The sequence below is a fragment of the Drosophila melanogaster genome, chromosome 2R (genome assembly GCF_000001215.4).
Source record: "Drosophila melanogaster chromosome 2R".
NCBI classification, from domain to species: domain Eukaryota; kingdom Metazoa; phylum Arthropoda; class Insecta; order Diptera; family Drosophilidae; genus Drosophila; species Drosophila melanogaster.
Genome location: NT_033778.4, coordinates 7,974,100 through 7,998,761, shown reverse-complemented (window position 1 = coordinate 7,998,761; position 24,662 = coordinate 7,974,100). Strand labels below are relative to the sequence as shown.

Genomic DNA, 24,662 nt, shown 5'->3' with positions numbered 1-24,662 from the left:
GGCTTTACCCGGCGCCACGCGATGCCACACGACCGGCGCGTGCTCCAGTTTGAGTTCCATGGACGGGTGCAGCCGCTCCAGCGGCAAACAAGTGGACGGCGGACGCCGCCAGTTTGTCGCCCACGGCGCCGATTAAAGGCCGTGCTGCAGATGCTTTAGATGCTTTAGATGCTTTAGAGGCTGCTGAAAGGCTATATCAGATGGTCGGGCGATACAATCGGATGAATCGATGACAGAGGCTTGCTCATTTGCCGGCGCTGGTCGCTCCTTGTCGCACACTCTCACTTGCTCACTTGGCGGCGATCGCCGCGCGGCGAATATGTTTGCTTCCCGTTTCCTACCCCAATCTCGGCAAGCACGCGCTGCGCGTTGCCAGGGGGTGGTTGCTGCTGCATCTTATTGGACGGCTGCCGCAGGCGGTAAAAAGGGGTTGAGCGGCGGCAGCGGAGGGCAGGTCGTCCGCTCGACGTGTGCTACAGAATCAGTCGAACGCCGTTCGCGCACACGATAAGTCACGTGCTCAAACTAGCTCCGCCAGCCCGGTCTAGCCGCCAACTGCATCTGCCTCTGCAACTAGCAGCACGCAAAGCTACAGCTCAGCAACAGCAACATCAACACAGTAGTGTCAAGTGCGCAGGAGCAGCGAGTAAACACTGGTCACCACACACAATGGATCACAACATGCACGTCAATGCGCCATCGCTGCATCACTGGGGCTACGCCGCCGGACCCGGCGTGGTCATGCCCGGCGCCACCGCCACCACACCCCAGAGCCACTGGGTGCCGCCGCCGCAGAGCCACCACAGCGCCCACAGCAACCACAGCCACGGGCATAGCCAGGGCCATAGCCACGGCATCGGCAGCCTGAAGCGGACGCTTTCCGAGAGCGACTGCGACGATCTCTACTCCGAGGAGTCCTCCAAGGAACAGTGCGTACTCGTGACTTCTTATCAAAATTTGTTTTTCAATTTAGTGCACAAAAAGCTATTCGCAGTTCCCAAGTTAGGAGTTGTCTTGTAAAATGAAACCTTTGAAAATACCATGCGATGTGCAAACGTTTTATGTTGCTAAAAAAAATAGTGCGTCATGATATTTACTTAGTGAATCGAAGTCATGGATAACTCCACTTAACGCAAAGTTGCTGATAAACCATCAAAATATAAATCACTAAACTATAGGGTTTTAAGAAAAGATAGATTTTAAAATGTTCTGTAACTTAGAGGTTTTTTTAGTAACACCATAGAGTGTTTTTCAGTCTATGAAAGATTAAGATATTAAGATTAAGAATCTATCATTAACTTCAATCCATAGCTAATAGAAACCCTTTCCTCTGTTCCATTAGAATCTCGCCCAGTGAGCCGGGCAGCTGCCAACTGATGAGCCGCAAGAAGCGACGCGGAGTGATCGAGAAGAAGCGGCGGGATCGGATCAACTCCTCGCTCACCGAACTCAAGCGCCTGGTGCCCTCCGCCTACGAGAAGCAGGGATCCGCCAAGCTGGAGAAGGCCGAAATCCTTCAGCTGACCGTGGAGCATCTCAAGAGTCTGCAGTCTAAAAGTAAGTTTACCAAGCCCACTTGAGCTAGCTTAAAGAGGTTTTAAAAAGCAAATAGGCTAGCTGCACCACAGACCTCCTCACTGAAGTTAAACGCTTCTATGGGTCATTAATCACAATAGGAGCAAATAGAGGGTTAACTTGGGCAGCCAACTAAGTTGGTTAACTAAAAGAAGTAAAGTGTAAAGAAAGTAATTTCTTATTTCGACAGTTAATATTACATTAGGGCCCATTTAGCGCACTAATTAATCAAGGCATATCTGACATACATATGAACTTCAATACATTATAAAAAATTGGAATGGGAAAAACTGCAAGCAGAATCCCTAAACGCAAGCCGCTGTGGGAAACAATTGAGTAACGATATTAAATACAATATGCGGCAAATTATCACAAATCTGGGTAAACAATCCTGACCTGTTGTCCCGAACAGGGTCGAATTGTGGGAAAATTATGATTGCCGTAGGCAAAGCAGGACCACCACCACCAGCGCCAGCCTAGCGCTCAAGTGAATCTCGAATCTCGGGGCTTCCCACGCTCAGTAGCGGCACCACCACGATGGCAACCTTGTAGCCAGGCGCGGGCTTTCACCCCCCGATAGCCACCTCACAACAAGCCATCCCGCCGAAGGACATGGGGGTTGTTCTTTATGCTCGTCGCGTGGGAACAGCTATTTTAATTGTTTGCCTGAACTGGGATTAGACAGCTTATTGACTTTCTCCACCTCCTCGTATCTTGTTGCAGCTCTCGACTCGCTTAGCTATGATCCGCAGCGAGTGGCCATGGACTACCATATCATTGGGTTCCGCGAGTGCGCCGCAGAGGTGGCCCGCTATTTGGTCACCATCGAGGGCATGGACATTCAGGATCCTCTGCGCCTGCGCCTTATGTCCCACCTCCAGTACTTTGTGCAGCAGCGCGAACTGTCGGCCAAGAGCTGCGCCAGTCCGGGTGGCTGGTCTCCGGCTGCTCCCAGCTCCTCCGGCTATCAGCCAAACTGTGCGGCTGCTCCCTACCAGAGCTATGCGGCGCCAGCCAACCCGGGTGCCTATGTGTCCAGCTACCCCACACTAAGTGCCTCGCCCTCTCAGCAGGCTCAGCAACTGGGAGGACGCACCAGTGTCTCGCGGACAAGTGGAAGTGCCGTAACTGAATCGCTGCCCAGCCATGATCTCCACTCTGACAGCAGCAGCCAACAGCAGCAGCAACAGCAGCAGCAACAGCAGCAGCAGCAGCAACACCAACAGCAGCAGCATCAGCAGCAACAGCAACGGACGCAGACAACACCTCAGCCGACGCAGCAGCAACACTATACCCACGACCACAGCGCAGTGCATTCCGAGCAGCAGGTTCCCACCTACATAGAGCTGACCAACAGCAATCGTCCAGCGGCCATAGGTTCCGATAGCCTTAGCTATAGTGCTGCTCCTCAGTATCCGGTCAGCGGACTGCCAGGCCAGGACTACAACAACTCCAGTGTGCTGCAGTACGCCACTCCCAACGGAGCAAAGCCCTATCGTCCTTGGGGCGCCGAGATGGCCTATTGATTGTGGGCATAAGCCTCAGAAGGGATATTTCAACCTCTAGTCAGAGCAGACCAAGTGTGATAGTCTTAAGTTTCGCATCCTACACAGAGAGAAAAAAATGGAGAAACAACGCAGTGAGATTAGCTAGTCCCGTAAGCCTTTAAGCTTAAGTTATACCCTATGATAACTATAACTTTGAACACTTTGTGAATCTATTGTAAATAAACGCATGAGTGTATAAGTGAATATGTTGAAACTCGCTTGATAATTGATATTCGGATCAGGAAAGCCTTTCTAGTTGTTATATTTCGTGAAATCTCGACGTTCATACAGACGGACAGACGGACATGGCCAGATTGAATCAGGTATTGATTCCGATCAAAAATATATATATAATATATAATATATAAGAATATATATAATCCACGAGTAACGGGTATAATTATTAAAAACAATCAAAAAAGTTTAAACAAGTAGTGACGATCCACATTCAAAAATTTGAGGTATATCAATGACGCATACTTTGATTAGTGCTATTATTGGATTATCAGAGAAAATATTAATTTTAACGAACATTCTTGAGGTGCGCTTTGTCACTGCGAGGACTACCAGTTCGCCGTCATAGCGGCTGAATTATCCTTAGCTAAATGGGAACAATTCGTTGCAGCGAAAAATTTACCGAATTCTTTTTAGTTTTACACGTCAGATAGCTTAGGGTTTCTAAAAAAAAATTCCAAGAAATTAAGTTCGGTCTATGGGAGAAGACAGTTCGAGGCGCCTCCCGCGCTGGTGGTTTGGAGGGGTTTGCGCTGCAATCGCAGTCACCGGCACCCATCCGATTGATCTCATCAAGGTACAGCTGCAGACCCAATCCCAAGCGGACCGGAAGACCGTGGGGGAGATCCTTAAAGGCATACACGAGCGGAGCGGAATCTTGGGCTTTTACAATGGCATTTCGGCCTCCTGGTTTCGCCAGCTGACCTATACCACCACTCGCTTCGCCTTGTACGAGGCCGGTAAGGACTACGTCGACACGCAAAAAGTTAGTTCCAAGATGGCCCTGGCCACCTTTGCGGGAATCGTCGGTGGGATTGTGGGTGTACCCGGGGACGTGGTCACAGTGCGACTCCAGAACGACGTCAAGTTGCCGGAGGAGAAGCGACGTAAGTGAGTACTACCGGGGGCTCCTGTACCATAGATCTCCCAGACTTTGTCCATCTGTTCGTTTGTCTTCATCTCCACGTGCTTTTTTGGTTTGCTATTGATAATTAGTCATTAGGACAGCAAATTTCTTCCCCCCATACGTACGAGTCATATAATTAAGACGAATTCCGCAGCTACAAGCACGTTTTCGACGGCCTTTTCCGCATCTACAAAGAGGAGGGCGTGTCCAGTCTCTTCCGCGGCACAGTGCCGGCCGTTTCCAGGGCAGTCCTGCTGACCATCGGAACGAATGCAGCCTACGACCAAGTAAAGCAGATGCTCAAGATCGCAACGGGGGCAGGAGAGGGAGTACCACTGCACTTTGCCACATCCACGATAGCTGGATGCATTGCCGTGGTGATAACGCAGCCGCTCGATGTGATCAAGACGACTTTCATGAACGCCCAGCCGGGGGAGTTCTCCGGGATCGGAGGTGCTTTTCTGAGTACCGCCAAACAGGGCCCATTGGCCTTCTACAAGGGATTCATTCCGGCCCTGATACGAGTGTCACCCAATACGATTATCACCTTCGTTTTGTACGAGCAGGCGCGAATGCGATTTGGATATCTGCCACCTGACAAGTAGGGATGCCCCAAAATTCGTATCCATTTGGCATTTTTACATAAATTGTATTTTATACACGTGATTTGAAAATATAGAATCTTTCATACCAGACCATTGAATCGGAAGTAATCCGGGTCTAATCAGCAGCCACTGTGCTCATTAGCATCGCTGGACCAACGAGAACCGCTGACCGCTGACCATCGACCACCGACCACTAGCCGCTGGTCAGCGAGCTCTGGGGGTCAATGAATGCCGCTCACGGTTTATGAAATTTGCATACCCAGCAATAATAAACACATGAGCACCCAATCCGCGGCGGTTAGCTAAGCCGGCTGCACACTCGCTGCACTCGTAATTAGGGAGCGGGGTTAGCAAGGTGCAGGGGTCGCAACCCCGAACACCACGAGGAACGGGAAATTATCGAGGAAAACTGGAAAGCTGGCGACCGCAGGATCTTGTCCCTGCTCCAGAAACATAATCCCCAAAAGGGAAACAGTGTCACAAAGGTAGCAGGGTTAAAATATTTTAATATACGCTGGCATATTAGTTTAGTTTAGGGTGCTTTCGTAGGCCAAATGTGTTTCTAGAGGGACTGGTGGCTACCTAAGCTGCTCAACATGTTCCCGAAAAAAGGGTTTCTGTTTTGGTTCCAATGGTAAACTAACGAGCAAAACGTTCTAATGACCCAGAAATTAGATGAAAAGCGGTTAAAAACAATGCAATGCAAAATGAAACAATTGTTAGGAATGCTAGTCTAGAAACCTTTACTTAATTCTAAGTTAATTTCCTCAATTCGCATGCTTAAGAATTGAAATATTTATCGCAAATCCCGAGCTCATAGTTTAATTTAATTCAACACACTTTAGCTACTTGTAATTTGTTCTCTTGGCCCACAAAAATCACTTGAAACCAAAATTACAATTACATTGAAACCCAGCAACCGAAATTGCTGTCCATGGAGTGTGGGAACATTGCGAAACACCACCCCTGGCAATAAAAAACGAGAAACAATCTTTTGCGCATTAATTTCTTTTTGCCGGTTAAACACATATAAGTGATTCGGGCGACCTACCACGTTCGCGACCATGTGAGAGACCCCTGAGCTTTGACTTCCCACGCGGCGAGCAGCGCAACCACCACCCACCAGCGATTACAATATGCCCCAGACAGGGGTGGTTCGTCCTGGCCCAGAGATCGGCGTCAACACCATCGCCTTCGACGTAATACACACGTCAAAACTTCCAATTAGAGACAATCATTCGGATCTGGGACAGGGAACTTGTGATACCGAACCGGGGTGGTTTCATCGGTGACTACAAAAGCCATCGAGCTGGTCGGACGGATTTCATTCTTTGGATTACCAGCAGAGCAACAGGATCGCAAGGACGAAGCCCGCGGAGGGGTGGTTGCATATCATTATTATTATTATAGTTTTGTGGTGTCATCGAAAGTGCGATGATTTCGTTTTTATTGCGGTTCGAGTCAATTAAGTGGAATATTTCGCGACATTTCTGAATGCTTTTCCGTGTTAAACATAATAAAAACCCTGTTTTTGGGCACTTGTCGGCGTCCTAGTTAATTTATGCACATGTGGATGGAATGTAAATGGAAGTGCACTTGAAAGGGATTTATGATCCATTTATGTACTCCCGTGTGAGGAGTTAATCGAGAATACATAGCCCATAAATAAATCTCAATAAAATCGATTTGAATGCAACCACTGAACCCGAAAATGCCTTTTCCTCCTCACCTCTGCTGGTCCCGACCCACTCGAATGGGATGGATCTATCTCGGATTTGGCCTGTGCCATGGGGTTTTTTAAAATAGCTAGCACATCAGATCTGCCGCTCTCCCTCAAACACACACATGTGACCGTATGGAGAGTGCTTGCCATTATAGTCACTATCTCTAGTGCTCGCTCTTTCTCGTTGTGTGAACTTTAATTCTGTTTTGATTCTTCGCCTTTCGGGAAGTTGTCCAAAATCAATAGTTGCTCTAGTTTGCCAGCCGGCAGGCAGAAGTTGAAGTAACATCCCATTGTTTTTTTATTAGTTTCTGGCACTTTGGAGCATTGAGAGCTCCACGTTTTGTGATGTAACGCGAAAATGCCCTAGGAAAAGCGATCTGAGGAACACTGAACTGGGGAAATGTGGACCAGAAAGCTATTCATTGGATTCGCAAGAATGCCGGCTTCTAATCCGAGATGTAAGTGGTGGTATCAAAACACACAGGCCTTCCGAATATTCGTTTAGACCCATTTCGTATGGGAAGTATCCACGAATTACGCAAATGATGCGATTCCAACTTTATAGCAAAACGTACAATCCGACAATAACCGAGTAGATTTATTGATTCATGATTCGGGACTACTAAGATTCGTTGTGTCTTCTGGTGCGCGACGAACACTACGTGGACTATTCCGCACAGTGATATAAGTTTGGTTCATGGTGGCACCAAGATAAAGTTTAATCAAAAATATTTTTCTAGAAAATTATCGTTCCACGGAATCTTTAAAACGATTGAATAATGCGTAAACCCATTGATAGTTCACTTCATTAATAACATTAACATTAATACCGTGAACTCTAAACATAACTAAAGAAAACCACTCATATTGAAAGGCAAGCGGCTGAGGTTTAACTTAGGAATTTATTCGGAACTCTTACAATTAAGAACAAGATCAGTGCCACGGCACCTGGTTGCCGATGGTGCCCTTTTTGTAGAACTTGGCCGTGGCCGAGGCGGTAGTGGCCAGTGTCGGAGTGGGCGGAGCAGGCTCGTAGGTGGGTCCGCTGCCCTCTGCCTTCAAGACGGCGGCACAGCGCCACTGCCGGTTGTAGTTCATTCGCCACAGACGCACACAACCGTCGTCGCCCGTGGAGATCAGCATCGTGGCCAGCATATTCCAACAGACGCGCCACACTGGGCAATTGTGCTCGCTAAACTTAATGGTCTGGATGTCCAACTTGGAGATGTCCGTGGCGTCCCTTTAATTATAAAAATTATTATTATTAAATGATTTTGGGTCTTTAAATTGTCGATCTTACGTTACACCCCGCAAGTTCACAATATAAAGATCCTTGCTGGCCACTGCCAGCATGTGAAAGGTGCGTCCGGCATTTGGAGCAAAGGCCACATCCGTGACCGGATCGGTTATATCATTGACAGTATCGATTTTAACGCACTTTCGGGAATTCTCGCTGTAGGCGAATAAGAAGACCTTGCCAGTAGGCGTGGCTGCCTCGTCGCTGCCCGCCTGCAAAATAATTTATGAAAATTAGGCTTATTCTTACTCCACAGATAATAGAATTAATCCTTAATAGACTAAGACTTGGAATTTAAATATACTCACCGCCAGCAGCTGGGTGACCATGTAAGTGGAAGTGTTCCAGGACAAACAGCTCAGCGGCAATTTGTTGCTAATCTCGTGCTGCACGGGCCACTGCGAGAGGTTCATAATGTCCGGGGCCTCATAGATGCGAATAATGCCGTCGGCGGAGGCGGTGGCCAGCAGGAGTCCCAGGTACTTGGGTGCAAACTCCACATCCGTGACACTGGTCCGCGAGTCTACAAGGGTGGTGCGGCGCACCCAGCGGCGAGTGGGGGTATTGGTGGAGGATACCTTTTCGCCAATCACCTCCTCCCAAACGGAGGCGGTGCGATCAAATGAGCATGTGGCCACAACCTGGCCAAATTCCGGGTGCGCCCAGGAAACGCGCCAAATGGAGCCGGAGTGCGCTTTCCAGCTGCTCGTGACATTCCACTTGCCCTGCCCATCCTCGTCCCAAATCTGCAAGCAGAAAATCCGGATCACCTAGGCTGTTTATCGTAGGAATAATTCGAGTCCTCACCTTGACGGTCTGATCGCTGGAACAGGTTGCCATCCTGCGGCCGTAGTAGTCGAAGACCACGTCGTGTATCACATCCTTGTGGTCGGCAATAATGGGTTCCACGTCGAACATGATAAAAACTCAACTTATTTACCGAAATGTTGTTTATAAAATGCACGCGCCGAAAAATCTGCGCCGGTAATGCAGCCCTACAAGGAGAGACAGGGTTGGCTTGCAAACAGCCGCCGAACAGCTGTTGTTTACCTTGCTCAGTATTTTTTCAGTACGCCCAGGCGAACGGTCACACCGAGTTAGTGGTCCGAATTACGCGTGAAATACGAATAAAAAATCGAGCGAAAAATAACAAAACACAGTACTCTAGTCGATCACAAGCTGATAACGTATCAGCCGTGCCACACGCCCATCCGGGATTCGCGAGAACCACACTAGTCGGAGAGTCAGGACTCCAATAGCCGCCAAGAGGCCGTTTTGCACCCGGAAAAGAACAGTTACACACAACAAAATTGCCAACCGAAAGAAACGTGCGAAGCGCAGTGCGATGGAGAAGAGTAAGTGCGGTAATCTAAGCACTAAACGGGTAATTACGGCCCGATCCTATACGATACGATCCGAGCGAAATGTATGCGCATATGTGTATGCAAATGAGTGGGGTGAACAACCCCACAGCATAGTCGTATGTAGATCGGGACCCGCGTTTGTTTAGCATTTGAATTCGCTGGCTAAAGTGCGGATTTCAATCAAAGTGCAATGGGCAGCATAAATTCCAATTGCTTCCATCTGCAATATGCTCAATATGTCTTGCCTTGCTCGCCCTCTCTCGCTCGCGCACTCGCTGCTGACCTTGATTCCTATTGGATTTTACACATCGCGCGATGCCCGTGACGTATGTGTGTGTGTGTGTATGGGCGAGAGAGCAGCATAGCTGCCAACGTGTGTGTATGTCGGCCGGCATCAATTACCTAATAAGAACTAAATTGGAGACTGCATTTCTTGTTGGTATTGTATTGCATAAATACGATATAAGTATATTTATGAAATATGAGCATATCACAAGGACTCGAATCGGAAATTCAATCCAACGCAGTCACTACAAATTCGTAGTATTTTGCTAAGAAATTAAAAAACAATTTAACTGTAAACCGTGCACTTTACAGTGTCTACAAGATTTCAAGTGTGTTATCACGCACAAATCGGTTGTTTGTTGCTCTGTAGAAATCCTAGAGATAAGCACATCGAAATCAGGCGTTTCACACGCGACCGACTTTCGGTTCTATTATTATTTGGCTGTGATATCAGTAGACGGTTTTTTTCTGGCCACGCGCCAAACATGAATAATTCGAACAGAATCGAACACCGAAATACAAAAATTTCCGTGCGATAAGATGCCGGGAAAGATTTGGAATTGAGCCCGAGCCGAAACCATGAAGACCCGTCACCGTTAAGTATTAATCATAATCGGTCGCCAAGGCCAATGCCGAAATCGGAAGATTTTTCAGGCACTCGCCGCCTATCTGAGATTAAAGCGGGCGTCGCGTCGGGAATTTCTTTTATGACTTTTAAAAAACCTCTGCTGATGCCGGGAGCAGCGAGCATCACGGAATGAAAACAAATCAGCGGCGTTCGCGTGTTCTGCTCGTGGCAGCGCACTGAATTCGTTAATAATAATTCGATTCAAGTGCATCGCGCTAATCAATTTCTGGCGTTTTCGCCCATTTAACCCTAATCAGCATCGCTTGCCACTTACGCCAGCAAATTGAGAAATTATGGTCGTTGTTGTTGCTGCTTGCTGCTCCCAGCAGCAGAGTGCATTTCCGTCAGCGGTTGGGTCAACTCCCAGATTAAGTCCAGCTGGAGCAGCAACAACAACAACAGCAGTACCGAATGCCATCGGCGACCTTGACATTGAAAAGCTACCGCCGCCCATGAGACAGAGATACATGGAAGAGAAAAGAGCGGGACGCACTGCTAGTGACAGAGAGGGGTAGACGGTTGTTGGCAACAGCTGATCGCCATCATCATGTCGCTCTTATCTTTTATCAGCCGCAGACCGTTAAGGTATAATTGCTGTGCAACAGTGGAACTTTCCTATAGTGGAACTCACTGATGTTAAGCTGATTGCGATTGCCGCTGGAAGGGCATGCTTTTATGGTTAGTTTTTATGAGTTTTTAGTTTGGAAACTACGCAAAAAATCCAATATAAAACAAAATGTCATTGTAGTTATTCCAGAACTTGTTGAATCGGTATATACAGAAACCTTATTCATCACTGACGACAATAAAGAAATGATTTTGTTAAATATTTCTCTGGTGCCACTGTACCCAGCATTTATTTATTCGGACATTGTTATGGCATAATTGGTTCACAAAAAGATCACTGAAACCGACGGAGCACACTGGTCGTCATTACTTGAGCCACCTTCATAAAAATTGTTATTAATCCGGCAGGTTGCCCCGCTTAATTCGACCGCCTTTCTGTTCGAATTAGTGGCGCTCCTTGTACATATGTAGTTCTTATGTAGTACATAGTGCACATATATTCCTCCTGGTCACTTGGCGCTGGCTGAGCCAGCAATAAGCAAAACAATAACACAACAACAACAACAACAATTGGCTTGGCGACCCGCGAGACCCGCTGGCGATTAACATACGAGCGCAACAACCTGAACACGCACAAACACAGGTCCGCGCACGAAAACCTGGCCGTAGACGTAGTCAAAGCTATAGCTATAGTTGATATTGATAGTGGCGACGCCGAAGTCGGCGTCCGCTGCGCGTTCGGAGAAGCGGCGTTCAGGCATCGATAGTGCTTTTCGGACGAGCATGGCCCAGTTGAGTTCCAATCGTCGGTCACTGCAGTAGCCATCTAGAAATCGTGCGGAACCAGTCAGTCTAGGAAGTTCAAACCGATCCTACACGGTCTACTACAATCCGATCCGATCCGGTCCGACCTCGTCTTCGAAACTGCCATCACAAGCTAAACAAGGGCACACGCAGAGTGGTAAAGCGAGCTGAAACCGTAGATCTAAATCCTAAGACGAACTAAACCCAAAACACAACCGTATCATATCCAGCCAAGGTCCCGAAAAGTGCTGCCCTAGAGATAATCGCACGTCGAGTAAGATTCTTTTGTTTTCGACTGTTGAGTAATGCCAGCAGAGTTCTTATCACAGGATCGGTGGTAAATAAAGCACAATTAAAAGACTCCATCCATTGCGAGGGTGCGCACTAACGGAGCTACTTGAGTACGGGACCGGGCCACACCTGTTGAGTCGTTTCCAGCGCAGAGTGTAACCCAAGTCCCAGTTCTCTGCGCGATTTCCGAGTAAGCGGTTACATAACACCCCGCTGGTTGCCAGAGATCGATTCCGGTGTCCAATCCGACTTTCCGTGTCTTTCAATGCCCGCCGCCTGGCTGGCACACTTACACACGTGCACACATGTATACTGTAATGCCAAAATCATTGACCTCTTCTGCTGGCCATACCACACCGATTTGCATTTCCTCACACCAACCAACCAACTGGGGGGGTTTTGTTTCTGTCAGCTTAAGTTTCTTCAATTTTCCCTTCGCGCTCTTCGCCGTTTTGTTTTAATTTTAAATGCGCTGCACATTGAACCTCATATCCGAAATTAATTTTCGTGTTTTTAAGTTTTATCGCCCTGCCAAAGGGTATCTAAAGTAGATTATTTAGTAGTGAAGCCATCTTTGACCCGGAAACAGCTTGAGCTCCTGTATTTTCGTATAGTATATTGAAAACTTTGATATGTACTTAGATTGAAACTTTTCAAGTGATATATGCAGGTGTAATAGTGTTGATTAAATCGTAATTCGACACCTGTCACTAATTACGTAGTTGCTAAACATAATATTCACTTGCGCCTTTACAACGTACTTTGAAATACTTATTGCATACTTTTGAAGTCACCCGCTTGATCTGTAGATTAGTTTGAATTTCCCGTAGAGTATACCTTATTCGTTGACCACATCTCTTATCAGCTGCCTCATTGACCTGGCAACGATTTATTTTTGGGTCTCATATGGTTGTTTTTTCGGTTTCTTAATTGTATCTCGCAAACTAGTTAATGCATTGATTAGCATTTTCATTTTGTTTTGTTTCGCCGCTTTGGCCTACAATATCGTGGCAAGGTTTTTGAACTTGAAAAGTATCCGAAACAAGATGATGCACAGGCACTTTCACTATCTACACACTGTAAACTAACCCAGCTAGCTGGCCACCAGATAGCAGATTATCTAATCCGATTTGCATTCACCGATTTAAAGCAGCTTTTTGGATTTAGCCGATGTTGATCACGATATTAGGCACTCTGGCTGCTTTTCTCGCATTCCTCTTGACATTGATCTTTGGCCGCGGCCAGAAAAGATCCAAACCCGTCCAATCGTCTGCAGCAACATCCGCCACGACAGCAACAACTGGCGACAGCGACAACGGCAACACCAATCGTAAGAATCCCCCACTTTGCTAAACCGAAACACTTGAAGGGCACACAAATCGCACACCTAGCTGATAACCCAGTTTAATTAGTTCATTATGTGTATACGACTTTTGACCACGACTCACGCGTACCTTGTTTTCCTTATCTCTGCTTACAGACAACTCCAGCGTGATTGCAGCTACAGCAACGGCAACAACCACCAGCAGCAAGCCTCCTATTGCTCCAGCAGCACCTCCTTCGGCGGTAAAAGCGAGTGACAAGCGATTCCCCAAGGCGTGCATCAAGAAGGTCCAGTTCTCCAGCGAGAGCCTCCGGTCCGACGTGGATGAGCTGTGCGACCAGCTGAAGGATAGCGCACTCAGCAATCTGAGCAACGACAACATTCGCATTGCCTGCCACCAGAACAACAACAACAGCAGCATCAACAAGAACCAGAACAACAACAGCATCGACATCAGCATCAGCATCAGCAAGATGAGCGAAACAAATGAGTCCAATGACACGGCCGCCCAATCCGCCGAGGGCGAGCGGCCCAGCTTTTTGGTACGATTCATCATATTTCCCATCTCTTGGCACCATCACTCAGCCACCGTTTCCCTTCCACAGGTGGGTGATGAGATCGACGAGCGGGCCGCCGAGGCGGGCGAGGCATGTGACGAGTTCCCCCTGAAGATGCAGAACGATGTCCGCCAGAATGGCGATATTTCCGAGCGGCGCAAGCGGTTAAGGTAAGTCGATTTGGGTTTAGCCCAAATGAAAATGGGACAGAAAACATCAGAAGTACATTATGGTTGTGGATAGAAAGCCATTTATTAGACAGAAATTTCTTAAATGAGATTGCGGTCTTTATACTTAGAATTAAATACATTGAAGATAGCATAAGGATATATATGAGGACTTTTAATAATCTAGTTTGTTATTCATATGATTATGATAGGCTAAGCAAGCTATTGTATATCATCATGTTTTCTTTGATTTAAATTAGAAATCCAATAACAAATAGCGCTTAATCTAGTTTAATTGATTCAGTTCAGCATTTCCTCCCAATCTTATCTTCATAATGCTTGCAGATTAGGACTTTTTGAATCTGGCAACCCATCCACTTCAATTAAAGCTATTCTTTCATTTAGACACTTGAGAATTGAAGCGTTTATAGCTCAAGATATGCAATCCATCCCCAATGGCGCCCACATTTGCGCTGAGTGTATCGAGCAAAACAAAAACAGGTGGCTGCGTCACAGCCAAACGCCGCCAAACATATCGCGTGAGTTTAGGGAAAAGAGACAGCGAAAAGCTCGCGACCGTGTGTGCGAGTGGGAGGCAGTCTCTCACCCAGCTTTCCGAGAACTTTCGCGGTGCGCAAACATGGAGAGAAAAGTGGCGGCAATAGAGATAGAGAGTGCCATGTGGGAACGCCGCATTTTGTTTTCATTCATATAATGTTCAAAACTCGTTTGGCCAGCGGCTGGCTCGCTCAGCGGCTCTCTCCGCTTCTCCGGCCCACGGGGCGTATGAGCGATGGTGGCCAACACCGCTCTGCGGTTCAGTTCCCTGGCAGTCGTCGGCTCTGTCGGTCCGCAATCCGCTTTCCGCAAACCCCAGAAGTACGGCAGATATACCCCAAGACCCAGCCCGTTTCCCAAATAAGTTTCTCGCGTGTGCGGACCATCGTTCGACATTGATTTTTGTGTGTGAATATTTCGGCCAGCGGAGCGCGGTGAAAGTGGTGCAGTGGCATTAAAATATTTTGTGAGCGGCTCGCTTATTAGTCACACTTGCATAATTGCGAGGAGCCGCTAAAACACCACGACGATCCCCCTGCCAGAGTTCACTTTGGATGCTATTGGCCCTCGTGGAGCTCATTAGAATGTTGAAGCGTCGCGCCAGCAAGCGTTTCGTACTTGTTGAGTCCGGTGAAGATAATGCCAACGGCTCCGGCTCGGCCTCGGGCTCTGGCTCGGGATCAGGAGTGGGAACGGCGGTTATACCCCAATTTGTGGCTGTGGATTGCGGGCAGAACGAGAGCAACAACAACCATGTCGGCGAGATGAGTGCCAGCATCAGCAATCACAATAGCTCCAACAACCAGTCGTCGCCATCGCTGCTCAGTGTGCCCGTGGTGGGAACCCTCAAGTAAATGCCATGTTTAATACCCCATTTGTTTATTGCAACGCGATACTAGTTGACAAGATGTAAACAAAAGCGAATTATGTGCAGATCTTTTGATCATGTCAGCCAAACCGGTTTGTCAAATCTCATTGTGCCTTCCGTTTCTTCGCCACCTGTCCCATCGCGCCATAACTTACACTGGCCAGCATGAAAAGTGTTTTCAGGGTTCAGTTGGTGATGCAGGCAAAGCTTAACTTTTGGCTGGGTAATATAGTAAAAGATCTAAGCAAACATTGAAATCATCATCTTTAAGTATTGAAAGCTCAAAAAAATGTTTTTCAAAGTAAGGTGAGAGTAATTCCTTGGAATTTTACAACCACGTTTATGACCCAGTTTCTTATATAGCTATATTCTCAATTGAAATCTTAGGCCGGTTTTTCCCACATTATATCCCAGCAACTAACTAACTCTCCTTTCCCTGACCTCTTCCAGGCCGAGTATGTCGCGTGGCACAGGGCTGGGCCAGGACCGGCACCAGGATCGCGACTTCCACATCGCAACCACCGAGGAGTTCGTGAAGCGCTTTGGCGGCACCCGAGTGATCAACAAGGTCCTGATTGCCAACAACGGTATCGCGGCCGTCAAGTGCATGCGATCCATCCGGAGATGGGCGTACGAAATGTTTAAGAACGAGCGGGCCATTAGGTTTGTGGTGATGGTCACTCCGGAGGATCTAAAGGCGAATGCCGAATACATCAAGATGGCGGATCACTATGTGCCCGTGCCCGGCGGATCGAACAACAACAACTACGCCAATGTCGAGCTCATCGTGGACATTGCTCTTCGCACCCAAGTGCAGGTGAGTCCGGAATCTGGGGGCCACCGCCATAGAAGTGGCCAGTGTCGGCTGTGCCGAGTTGTCTATTTGCCTTGGCCAGCTCCACCCAAAACGCATCGTACGATTCGTATTTGCACTCCGTCAATCGGGGGAACTGGCAAAGTCAAGCGATCGCCCCGCATACCAATAAAGAGACCCCCTATTCGTATACGAATATGTACTCGTGTGTTTACGAGACGGCCGGCATTTCTAAGCAGATAACTGTGTGTGTGTGTCAGCCAACACTGTGCTACAAAATTAGACAACATACTCCTGGGTAGAGAAGTTTTTAGCGATCTACAGCCCAGTCCCGTTTCCGAAATATATAATATATGCTCGAATGCAATTTAAAGGTATTTTGTGAAAACCTTTGACACTGTAAACGGTTGTACGTGTCAATTGCCAATAAACAAATAAAATTACACGTTTTGAACGGACGACTCACATACAGTTGGAAACAATTAAGATTCGTTAAAAGTGTAAAGTTTAAGTATCTAAGAGCTTCCAAATGCACAGCGTGATTTTACCTTACTGCGTATATTAGCTTTAATCTTTAATTGCAATTCCAAGATCCAACACTAGCTCTTTAGCAAAGTACGCTGTGAAAAAAAAAAAAAATGCGAAAACTAACATATTATTTTCCTACCTGTACATATAGTATATAAAAACCCTGTTGAGTCTAAGTGGCAACAGCTATAAGTAATACAATAGTGTCTGCTTGTTGCAATTTAAGAGTTGTTCGAGTGACAGAAGATTGCCTTCAAAACATTGGATTGCGCACACCTGTAATCTAAAACCCTTCACCATTCCGCCTCCCAACGGAGCTTAGATTAAACTGCATTCGCAGTACTTTCAAGTGAAAATTCAACCTTAGGTGTTTACTTTCCCTTAGATATAGCAGGGCGCTGGGGGTTAATTAGCAGCCGCCGACGACGACGACTCTTGTTGCACAGTGTGAATTATCTATTTTGTTTTGCTATCCGGGTGTTGCCAATGAACGTCGCAATGACGTCACGATTGATTTTTACCGACAATAAAGCTCCATAATTTTCCCCACACCCGCGACGAGTGCGCCGTCCTTGGGGCATTGGGCTTATTAAGTCAAAATGAACTGATTATTAACCTGTGTTCGAACCTTTCTCGATTGCAGGCCGTGTGGGCTGGTTGGGGTCATGCCTCCGAGAACCCGAAGCTGCCGGAGCTGCTTCACAAAGAGGGTCTGGTGTTCCTTGGCCCTCCGGAACGTGCCATGTGGGCGCTGGGCGACAAGGTGGCCTCCTCTATTGTGGCCCAAACGGCCGAGATTCCCACCCTGCCGTGGTCCGGTTCGGACCTGAAGGCCCAGTACAGTGGCAAAAAGATCAAGATTTCCAGTGAGCTCTTCGCCCGAGGTTGTGTGACCAATGTGGAACAGGGTCTGGCCGCAGTTAACAAGATTGGTAAGTGTAATCTGAACAAATAGAGTTCCGAACAAGTTGTTTATGTTCTTGTTTCACTCAGGCTTCCCCGTAATGATCAAGGCCTCGGAAGGAGGTGGTGGCAAGGGTATTCGCCGCGTGGACACCACTGAGGAGTTCCCCGGCCTGTTCCGCCAGGTTCAAGCTGAGGTGCCCGGCTCACCGATTTTCGTGATGAAGCTGGCCCGCGGAGCTCGCCACTTGGAGGTGCAACTGTTGGCAGATCAGTACGGCAATGCCATTAGCTTGTTCGGCCGTGACTGCTCCATCCAGCGTCGTCATCAGAAAATTATTGAGGAAGCTCCTGCCATCGTGGCCCAGCCAGAGGTGTTCGAGGACATGGAGAAGGCCGCCGTGCGGTTGGCCAAGATGGTGGGTTACGTCAGCGCGGGAACCGTGGAGTACCTATATGATCCGGAGGGTCGCTACTTCTTCCTGGAGCTGAACCCACGTTTGCAGGTGGAGCATCCGTGTACGGAGATGGTGGCCGATGTAAATCTTCCAGCTGCTCAGCTGCAGATTGGAATGGGAATTCCCCTTTACCGGCTCAAGGACATCCGTCTGCTGTACGGAGAGTCTCCCTGGGGCTCCTCAGTCATTGACTTCGAAAATCCACCGAACAAACCGCGTCCCTCCGGACATGTTATCGCTGCTCGTATCACCTCAGAGAACCCCGACGAGGGCTTTAAGCCCAGTTCTGGAACCGTTCAGGAGCTTAACTTCCGGTCGAGCAAAAATGTGTGGGGCTACTTCAGTGTGGCTGCCAGTGGAGGATTGCACGAGTTCGCGGATTCACAGTTTGGGCATTGTTTCTCCTGGGGCGAGAACCGTCAACAGGCTCGAGAGAACCTGGTGATTGCCCTGAAGGAGCTGTCAATTCGAGGTGATTTCCGAACCACAGTGGAATACTTGATCACTCTGCTCGAAACGAATCGGTTCCTCGACAACAGCATCGACACCGCCTGGCTAGATGCCTTGATCGCAGAGCGTGTGCAATCCGAGAAGCCGGATATCCTGTTGGGCGTAATGTGCGGATCGCTGCACATCGCAGATCGTCAAATTACTGAGAGCTTTTCCAGCTTCCAAACCTCTCTGGAGAAAGGTCAGATCCAAGCAGCGAACACGCTGACGAACGTGGTGGATGTTGAGCTAATCAACGATGGCATCCGTTACAAGGTGCAGGCCGCCAAGAGCGGAGCCAACTCGTACTTCCTGCTGATGAACAGCTCGTTTAAGGAGATCGAGGTGCACCGCCTCTCCGACGGAGGCTTGCTCATCTCTTTGGAGGGCGCCTCCTACACCACGTACATGAAGGAGGAGGTGGATCGCTACCGCATTGTGATTGGCAACCAGACATGTGTCTTTGAAAAGGAGAACGATCCATCGCTGTTGCGCAGTCCGTCTGCGGGAAAGCTCATCAACATGATTGTGGAAGATGGCGCTCATGTAAGCAAGGGCCAGGCCTATGCTGAGATTGAGGTGATGAAGATGGTGATGACCCTGACGTCCCAGGAGGCAGGCACAGTGACATTTGTGCGTCGACCAGGAGCTGTTCTAGATGCAGGATCCCTTTTGGGCCACTTGGAGCTGGACGATCCATCGCTGGTGACGAAAGCGCAGCCCTTCAAGGGACAGTTCCTGCAGCCAGAGAACGCACCGGTACCCGAGAAACTAAACAGGGTGCACAATACTTACAAGAGTATCCTTGAAAACACACTGGCTGGTTACTGCCTGCCAGAACCGTTCAATGCACAGCGACTCAGAGACATCATCGAAAAATTCATGCAAAGCTTGCGTGATCCCTCGTTGCCGTTGTTGGAGCTGCAAGAAGTTATCGCCTCCATCTCTGGTCGCATACCCATATCCGTGGAGAAGAAGATCCGGAAACTGATGACGCTGTACGAGCGAAACATAACTAGTGTCCTGGCCCAATTCCCCTCGCAGCAGATCGCCAGTGTTATTGACAGCCATGCGGCCACGCTGCAGAAGCGCGCTGACCGTGATGTCTTCTTCCTGACCACCCAGAGCATTGTGCAGCTGGTGCAGCGCTATAGGAACGGAATCCGCGGCAGAATGAAGGCCGCCGTTCATGAGCTGTTGCGTCAGTACTACGATGTAGAGTCGCAGTTCCAGTATGGACACTACGACAAATGCGTGGGACTGGTGCGAGAGCACAACAAGGACGACATGCAGACGGTGGTCAACACCATCTTCTCGCACTCTCAGGTGGCCAAGAAGAATCTGCTGGTCACTCTGCTCATTGATCACCTGTGGGCCAACGAACCTGGACTAACGGACGAATTGGCCAACACGCTAAGTGAATTGACCTCTTTGAATCGAGCTGAGCACTCTAGGGTTGCCCTGCGGTCCCGCCAAGTTCTGATCGCTGCCCACCAGCCGGCTTATGAGCTGCGCCACAACCAAATGGAGTCGATCTTTCTCTCCGCCGTTGACATGTACGGTCATGACTTCCACCCCGAGAACCTGCAGCGCCTGATTCTGTCGGAGACCTCAATCTTTGACATCCTGCACGACTTCTTCTACCACTCTAACCGGGCAGTGTGCAATGCTGCTCTGGAAGTCTATGTGAGGAGAGCTTACACATCCTATGAGCTGACCTGCTTGCAGCATTTGGAACTCTCCGGTGGCCTGCCGCTGGTGCACTTCCAGTTCCTCCTCCCCACAGCTCACCCGAACAGACTGTTCTCGCGCATGTCCTCCCCCGATGGATTGGATCAGGCAGCGGCAGAGTCTTTGGGAAACTCATTCGTGCGCACCGGAGCGATTGCAGCCTTTGACTCCTTCGAACACTTTGAGATGTACTCGGACGAGATTCTGGATCTGCTCGAAGACTTCGTCTCGCCAGCCATGGTTAATGCCAAGGTCCTGGAAGCCGTAGAGGCAGCGGATTCTATCTCGGACAGCCGACACAGCACCTCGATCAATGTGTCGTTGTCGGATCCCGTAACCCGGGCGAATGCTGCCGAGGAGGCCAAGTCCACCGAACCGATTCACATTGTTAGTGTGGCTGTGAGAGAAACGGGGGAGTTGGATGACCTGCAAATGGCCCAAATCTTTGGAAATTATTGCCAAGAGCATAACGAGGAGCTCTTCCAGCGACGCATTCGTAGGATTACATTTGCTGCTCTGAAGAAGCGGCAATTCCCCAAGTTCTTTACGTTCAGAGCCAGAGATAAGTTCACGGAGGATCGTATTTACCGGCATCTGGAGCCAGCATCTGCTTTCCATCTGGAGCTGAACCGCATGAAGACGTACGATCTGGAGGCTCTGCCCACGGCTAACCAAAAGATGCACCTGTACCTTGGCAAGGCCAAGGTTTCGAAAGGTCAAGAGGTCACGGACTACCGCTTCTTCATTCGCTCGATCATCCGTCATTCGGATCTGATTACCAAGGAAGCCTCTTTCGAGTATCTGCAAAACGAAGGAGAGCGTGTGCTCCTGGAGGCCATGGATGAGCTGGAGGTGGCATTCTCGCATCCGCACGCCAAACGCACGGACTGCAACCACATCTTCCTGAACTTTGTGCCCACCGTCATCATGGATCCGGCTAAGATCGAGGAATCTGTAACAAAGATGATTATGCGATATGGTCCACGTCTTTGGAAGCTGCGTGTACTGCAGGCTGAGCTCAAGATGGTCATCCGCCAGTCACCACAGTCACCCACTCAGGCAGTGCGTCTGTGCATTGCAAATGACTCCGGCTACTTCCTGGATATTTCGATGTATACCGAACAAACAGAACCAGAGACAGGAATCGTAAGTTGAAATTGAGATCTTCCTTAACCGGTTGAAAATTATTCTAACATTCCTTCAATCCTAGATTAAGTTTAAGGCCTACGGTGAGAAGCAGGGATCTCTGCACGGACATCCCATTTCGACGCCCTACATGACCAAGGACTTCCTGCAGCAGAAACGTTTCCAGGCGCAGTCCAATGGTACCACCTATGTCTATGATGTGCCCGACATGTTCCGCCAGATGACCGAGCGTCACTGGAGAGAATTCTCCAAGGCTCGTCCCACCGTGGACATTCGCACTCCCGACAAGATTTTGATCGAGTGCAAGGAGCTGGTCCTCGAGGGCGACAACCTTGTAGAGATGCAGCGTCTGCCCGGCGAAAACAATGTAAGTGGACTTAAATGCTGACGCCATCGAAGGTCCTGTAGCAATGTTCTCTTTATTGGTTTCAGTGCGGCATGGTGGCTTGGCGCATTGTCTTGGCTACTCCGGAATATCCGAATGGCCGCGAGATCATTGTTATAGCCAACGATCTCACCTACTTGATTGGTTCCTTTGGAATTAAGGAGGACGTTCTCTTTGCCAAGGCTTCCCAATTGGCTCGCCAACTCAAAGTACCGAGGGTAAGTTTGGTTTTATCTCGCAGTTATTTCCAACATTTACACAATCCCATTTATTTCCCCAGATATACATCTCCGTTAACAGCGGTGCCCGCATAGGACTTGCTGAGGAGGTTAAAGCTATGTTCAAGATCGCATGGGAGGATCCAGAGGAGCCAGATAAGGGCTTCAAGTACCTCTACTTGAGCACCGAGGACTACGCCCAGGTGGCCAACCTGAACTCGGTGAGGGCTATCCTGATCGAGGACGAGGGCGAGCAGCGTTACAAGATTACCGACATCATCGGCAAGGACGATGGTCTGGGCGTGGAGAATCTGCGTTACGCCGGCTTGATTGCCGGTGAAACGTCGCAGGCCTACGAGGAGATTGTTACTATCGCTATGGTTACCTGCCGTACCATTGGCATTGGATCCTATGTGGTGCGCCTGGGTCAGCGCGTTATCCAGATCGATAATTCACACATTATACTCACTGGCTATGCTGCGCTTAACAAGGTAAGCAAATCAAAGCTCGTCTTACAGTGGATTTCTTAAGCAGTTTGCTGATCTCCATTACACTGATTATTTTCAAAACGATCAATCTAACAACTCATTGCTTTATTGTTTTAATTTCAAGCTGCTTGGACGCAAGGTGTATGCCTCTAATAATCAGTTGGGTGGCACACAGATCATGTTTAACAACGGAGTCACCCACAAAACAGAGGCCATCGACTTGGACGGTGTCTACACCATCCTCGACTGGCTCTCGTACATCCCCGCGTACATCGGTTGTGACCTGCCCATTGTTTTGCCCAACGATCGTATCGAACGCCCTGTCGACTTCATGCCCACCAAGTCGCCCTACGATCCGCGCTGGATGCTGGGTGGCCGTGTGAATCCCGTGAACGCTAATGACTGGGAGAACGGATTCTTTGATCGCGACTCGTGGAGCGAAATCATGGCCTCGTGGGCCAAGACAGTGGTCACTGGTCGCGCACGTCTAGGCGGTGTCCCCGTGGGCGTAATAGCCGTTGAGACCCGCACCGTAGAAGTGGAGATGCCCGCCGATCCTGCCAATCTCGATTCGGAAGCCAAGACCCTGCAGCAGGCAGGTCAGGTGTGGTACCCCGACTCCTCGTACAAAACGGCACAAGCGATCAAAGATTTTGGACGAGAGGAGTTGCCGCTGATTGTTTTCGCAAATTGGCGAGGCTTCTCCGGTGGCATGAAGGACATGTACGAGCAAATCGTCAAGTTCGGAGCATACATTGTCGACGGCCTGCGGGAGTACAAGAAGCCTGTGCTCATCTACCTGCCGCCCAACGCCGAGCTGCGAGGTGGAGCCTGGGCCGTGTTGGATTCCCTCATTAACCCGCGCTACATGGAAACGTATGCCGATCCGGAGGCCAGAGGAGGAGTTCTCGAGCCGGAGGGCATTGTGGAAATAAAGTACAAAGAGAAGGACCTGGTCAAGACGATTCACCGCTTGGATCCGACCACCATTGCGGTAGGTTTTAAATGCGAATTCAAAAAACTGAAATAGTTCTTACTAAATAAATATGTGTTATCCATGACAGCTGAAAAAGGAGCTCGATGAGGCAAATGCGTCTGGCGACAAGGTCAGGGCTGCTCAGGTGGACGAAAAGATCAAGGCCCGCATCGCTGTGCTAATGCACGTCTACCACACGGTAGCAGTTCACTTTGCCGACCTGCACGACACGCCGGAGCGAATGCTAGAGAAGGAGTGTATCAGTGAGATTGTGCCTTGGCGCGATTCCCGCCGCTGGCTGTACTGGCGTCTGCGACGTCTCCTGTTGGAGGACGCATATATTAAGAAGATCCTGCGCGCTCAGGACAACCTCTCCGTGGGTCAGGCCAAGCAGATGCTGCGTCGATGGCTGGTAGAGGAGAAGGGTGCCACAGAGGTGAGACATTTTGAGCTTCCACTCCAGGAGACCACTAAATTATTCTCTTATGTATAATTAGGCTTATCTGTGGGACAAAAACGAGGAGATGGTGTCTTGGTATGAGGAGCAGATCAATGCCGAATCTATTGTTTCCCGCAACGTGAACTCCGTGAGACGGGATGCCATTATTTCTACCATTTCGAAAATGCTCGAGGTAAGAGCAGCCCAAATCTTAATACCTATAAATTGGGAACTAACTCCTCTATTTATATATCTTTTCAGGACTGTCCCGACGTAGCGCTGGACGCTGTTGTGGGTCTTTGCCAAGGTCTGACGCCAGTGAATCGAGGCGTGGTCGTACGCACATTAGCCCAGATGCAGCTGAATGAGGAGACCTCTAACAGCAACCAGGGATGATTCTACGCTATGTTCTAAGTTCTTTTTAGGCCCTCTATTTCATCCTTCCCGTTCCCGCCCTTCACCACATTTCTCAGTCCCGCTTTGCGCTTGTAAGATATCGCAAGGCGTGCATGATGTGCATTTTGTTTAGTTAAATTTGTTTAAAAGTAATTAGCGTAAATCTAGTTATGTATTGGAGTTGTAGGCATGGGTTAATTTGTTGCCTAAGTGGCCCGATAAACTAGTTGTATCGTGTACATATTTGATTATGTATATCCCCTGAATACAAATCATTCCATTAGTTGTATAAGAACTAAAGTCCTTTGTACACAGAGCCTTTTGAATAATACGAGTTACTGAAAAAATAAATGTATGGTACACTACATTAACAAAACTCGCTGGATT

At 48.7% G+C, this 24,662-nt stretch overlaps 4 protein-coding genes and 1 long non-coding RNA gene across 13 annotated transcripts, besides 1 other annotated feature; 4 read left to right on the top strand and 1 right to left on the bottom strand.

Annotated features, from left to right (window-relative positions):
- The first annotated feature begins 483 nt into the window (after positions 1 to 483).
- Hey (Hairy/E(spl)-related with YRPW motif) lies at positions 484 to 3,324 on the top strand. Its single transcript, NM_078933.3, has 3 exons — positions 484 to 929; positions 1,343 to 1,557; positions 2,299 to 3,324. Exons 1-3 carry the CDS (start codon positions 670 to 672, stop codon positions 3,099 to 3,101), a joined length of 1,278 nt encoding a protein of 425 aa, NP_523657.1. The 5' UTR covers positions 484 to 669; the 3' UTR covers positions 3,102 to 3,324.
- A 46-nt stretch (positions 3,325 to 3,370) lies between these two features.
- Positions 3,371 to 3,489: a mobile genetic element.
- A 304-nt stretch (positions 3,490 to 3,793) lies between these two features.
- Dic3 (Dicarboxylate carrier 3) lies at positions 3,794 to 4,964 on the top strand. Of its 2 annotated transcripts, none has more exons than NM_001299250.1 (2): positions 3,794 to 4,243; positions 4,418 to 4,964. In NM_001299250.1, the coding sequence occupies exons 1-2, from the start codon at positions 3,835 to 3,837 to the stop codon at positions 4,519 to 4,521; spliced, it is 513 nt and encodes a 170-aa protein (NP_001286179.1). In that variant the 5' UTR covers positions 3,794 to 3,834; the 3' UTR covers positions 4,522 to 4,964. The 2 variants fall into 2 exon arrangements, with proteins under 2 accessions (NP_001286179.1, NP_610344.2); NM_136500.3 differs by having other exon boundaries at positions 3,794 to 4,247.
- Positions 4,965 to 6,194: 1,230 nt separating this feature from the next.
- On the top strand, positions 6,195 to 6,566 carry lncRNA:CR44272 (long non-coding RNA:CR44272). The gene has a single exon (NR_124459.1). It is a non-coding gene; the product is annotated as a long non-coding RNA:CR44272 (long non-coding RNA).
- Positions 6,567 to 6,899: 333 nt separating this feature from the next.
- Positions 6,900 to 24,647, top strand: ACC (Acetyl-CoA carboxylase). Of its 6 annotated transcripts, NM_136498.3 has the most exons (14): positions 11,525 to 11,696; positions 12,984 to 13,160; positions 13,311 to 13,696; positions 13,760 to 13,881; positions 15,755 to 16,121; positions 17,290 to 17,578; positions 17,640 to 21,373; positions 21,438 to 21,740; positions 21,806 to 21,976; positions 22,039 to 22,467; positions 22,589 to 23,458; positions 23,529 to 23,876; positions 23,938 to 24,072; positions 24,141 to 24,647. In NM_136498.3, exons 2-14 carry the CDS (start codon positions 13,001 to 13,003, stop codon positions 24,273 to 24,275), a joined length of 7,449 nt encoding a protein of 2,482 aa, NP_610342.1. In that variant the 5' UTR covers positions 11,525 to 11,696; positions 12,984 to 13,000; the 3' UTR covers positions 24,276 to 24,647. The 6 variants fall into 6 exon arrangements, with proteins under 6 accessions (NP_001286178.1, NP_001286177.1, NP_610342.1 ...); NM_001299249.1 differs by lacking the exons at positions 11,525 to 11,696; positions 12,984 to 13,160 and adding an exon at positions 6,900 to 7,052; NM_001299248.1 differs by lacking the exons at positions 11,525 to 11,696; positions 12,984 to 13,160 and adding an exon at positions 9,048 to 9,246.
- Nup44A (Nucleoporin at 44A) lies at positions 7,479 to 10,300 on the bottom strand. 3 transcript variants are annotated; one of them, NM_165582.2, is made up of 5 exons: positions 10,253 to 10,300; positions 8,699 to 8,930; positions 8,200 to 8,637; positions 7,895 to 8,103; positions 7,479 to 7,834 (listed from the first exon to the last, which is right to left on the bottom strand). In NM_165582.2, exons 2-5 carry the CDS (start codon positions 8,807 to 8,809, stop codon positions 7,528 to 7,530), a joined length of 1,065 nt encoding a protein of 354 aa, NP_724637.1. In that variant the 5' UTR covers positions 8,810 to 8,930; positions 10,253 to 10,300; the 3' UTR covers positions 7,479 to 7,527. The 3 variants fall into 3 exon arrangements, with proteins under 3 accessions (NP_724637.1, NP_724638.1, NP_610343.1); NM_165583.2 differs by lacking the exon at positions 10,253 to 10,300 and adding an exon at positions 10,135 to 10,230; NM_136499.3 differs by lacking the exon at positions 10,253 to 10,300 and having other exon boundaries at positions 8,699 to 8,903.
- Positions 24,648 to 24,662: the final 15 nt, after the last annotated feature.

What these genes read in the sequence shown, in the direction of transcription:
- ACC (NM_136498.3), top strand. Translation starts at nt 13,001, where the DNA reads ATGTTGATCACGATATTAGGCACTCTGGCTGCTTTTCTCGCATTCCTC. An exon ending in CGACAACGGCAACACCAATC is followed by an intron (nt 13,161 to 13,310) that starts GTAAGAATCCCC and finishes CTCTGCTTACAG; the next exon opens with ACAACTCCAGCGTGATTGCA. An exon ending in CCATTTCGAAAATGCTCGAG is followed by an intron (nt 24,073 to 24,140) that starts GTAAGAGCAGCC and finishes ATATCTTTTCAG; the next exon opens with GACTGTCCCGACGTAGCGCT.
- Hey (NM_078933.3), top strand. Translation starts at nt 670, where the DNA reads ATGGATCACAACATGCACGTCAATGCGCCATCGCTGCATCACTGGGGC. An exon ending in GAGGAGTCCTCCAAGGAACA is followed by an intron (nt 930 to 1,342) that starts GTGCGTACTCGT and finishes CTGTTCCATTAG; the next exon opens with AATCTCGCCCAGTGAGCCGG. An exon ending in CAAGAGTCTGCAGTCTAAAA is followed by an intron (nt 1,558 to 2,298) that starts GTAAGTTTACCA and finishes ATCTTGTTGCAG; the next exon opens with CTCTCGACTCGCTTAGCTAT.
- Dic3 (NM_136500.3), top strand. Translation starts at nt 3,835, where the DNA reads ATGGGAGAAGACAGTTCGAGGCGCCTCCCGCGCTGGTGGTTTGGAGGG. An exon ending in CCGGAGGAGAAGCGACGTAA is followed by an intron (nt 4,248 to 4,417) that starts GTGAGTACTACC and finishes CGAATTCCGCAG; the next exon opens with CTACAAGCACGTTTTCGACG.
- Nup44A (NM_165582.2), bottom strand. Translation starts at nt 8,809, where the DNA reads ATGTTCGACGTGGAACCCATTATTGCCGACCACAAGGATGTGATACAC. An exon ending in CCAGCGATCAGACCGTCAAG is followed by an intron (nt 8,638 to 8,698) that starts GTGAGGACTCGA and finishes TTCTGCTTGCAG; the next exon opens with ATTTGGGACGAGGATGGGCA. An exon ending in TGGTCACCCAGCTGCTGGCG is followed by an intron (nt 8,104 to 8,199) that starts GTGAGTATATTT and finishes ATTATTTTGCAG; the next exon opens with GCGGGCAGCGACGAGGCAGC.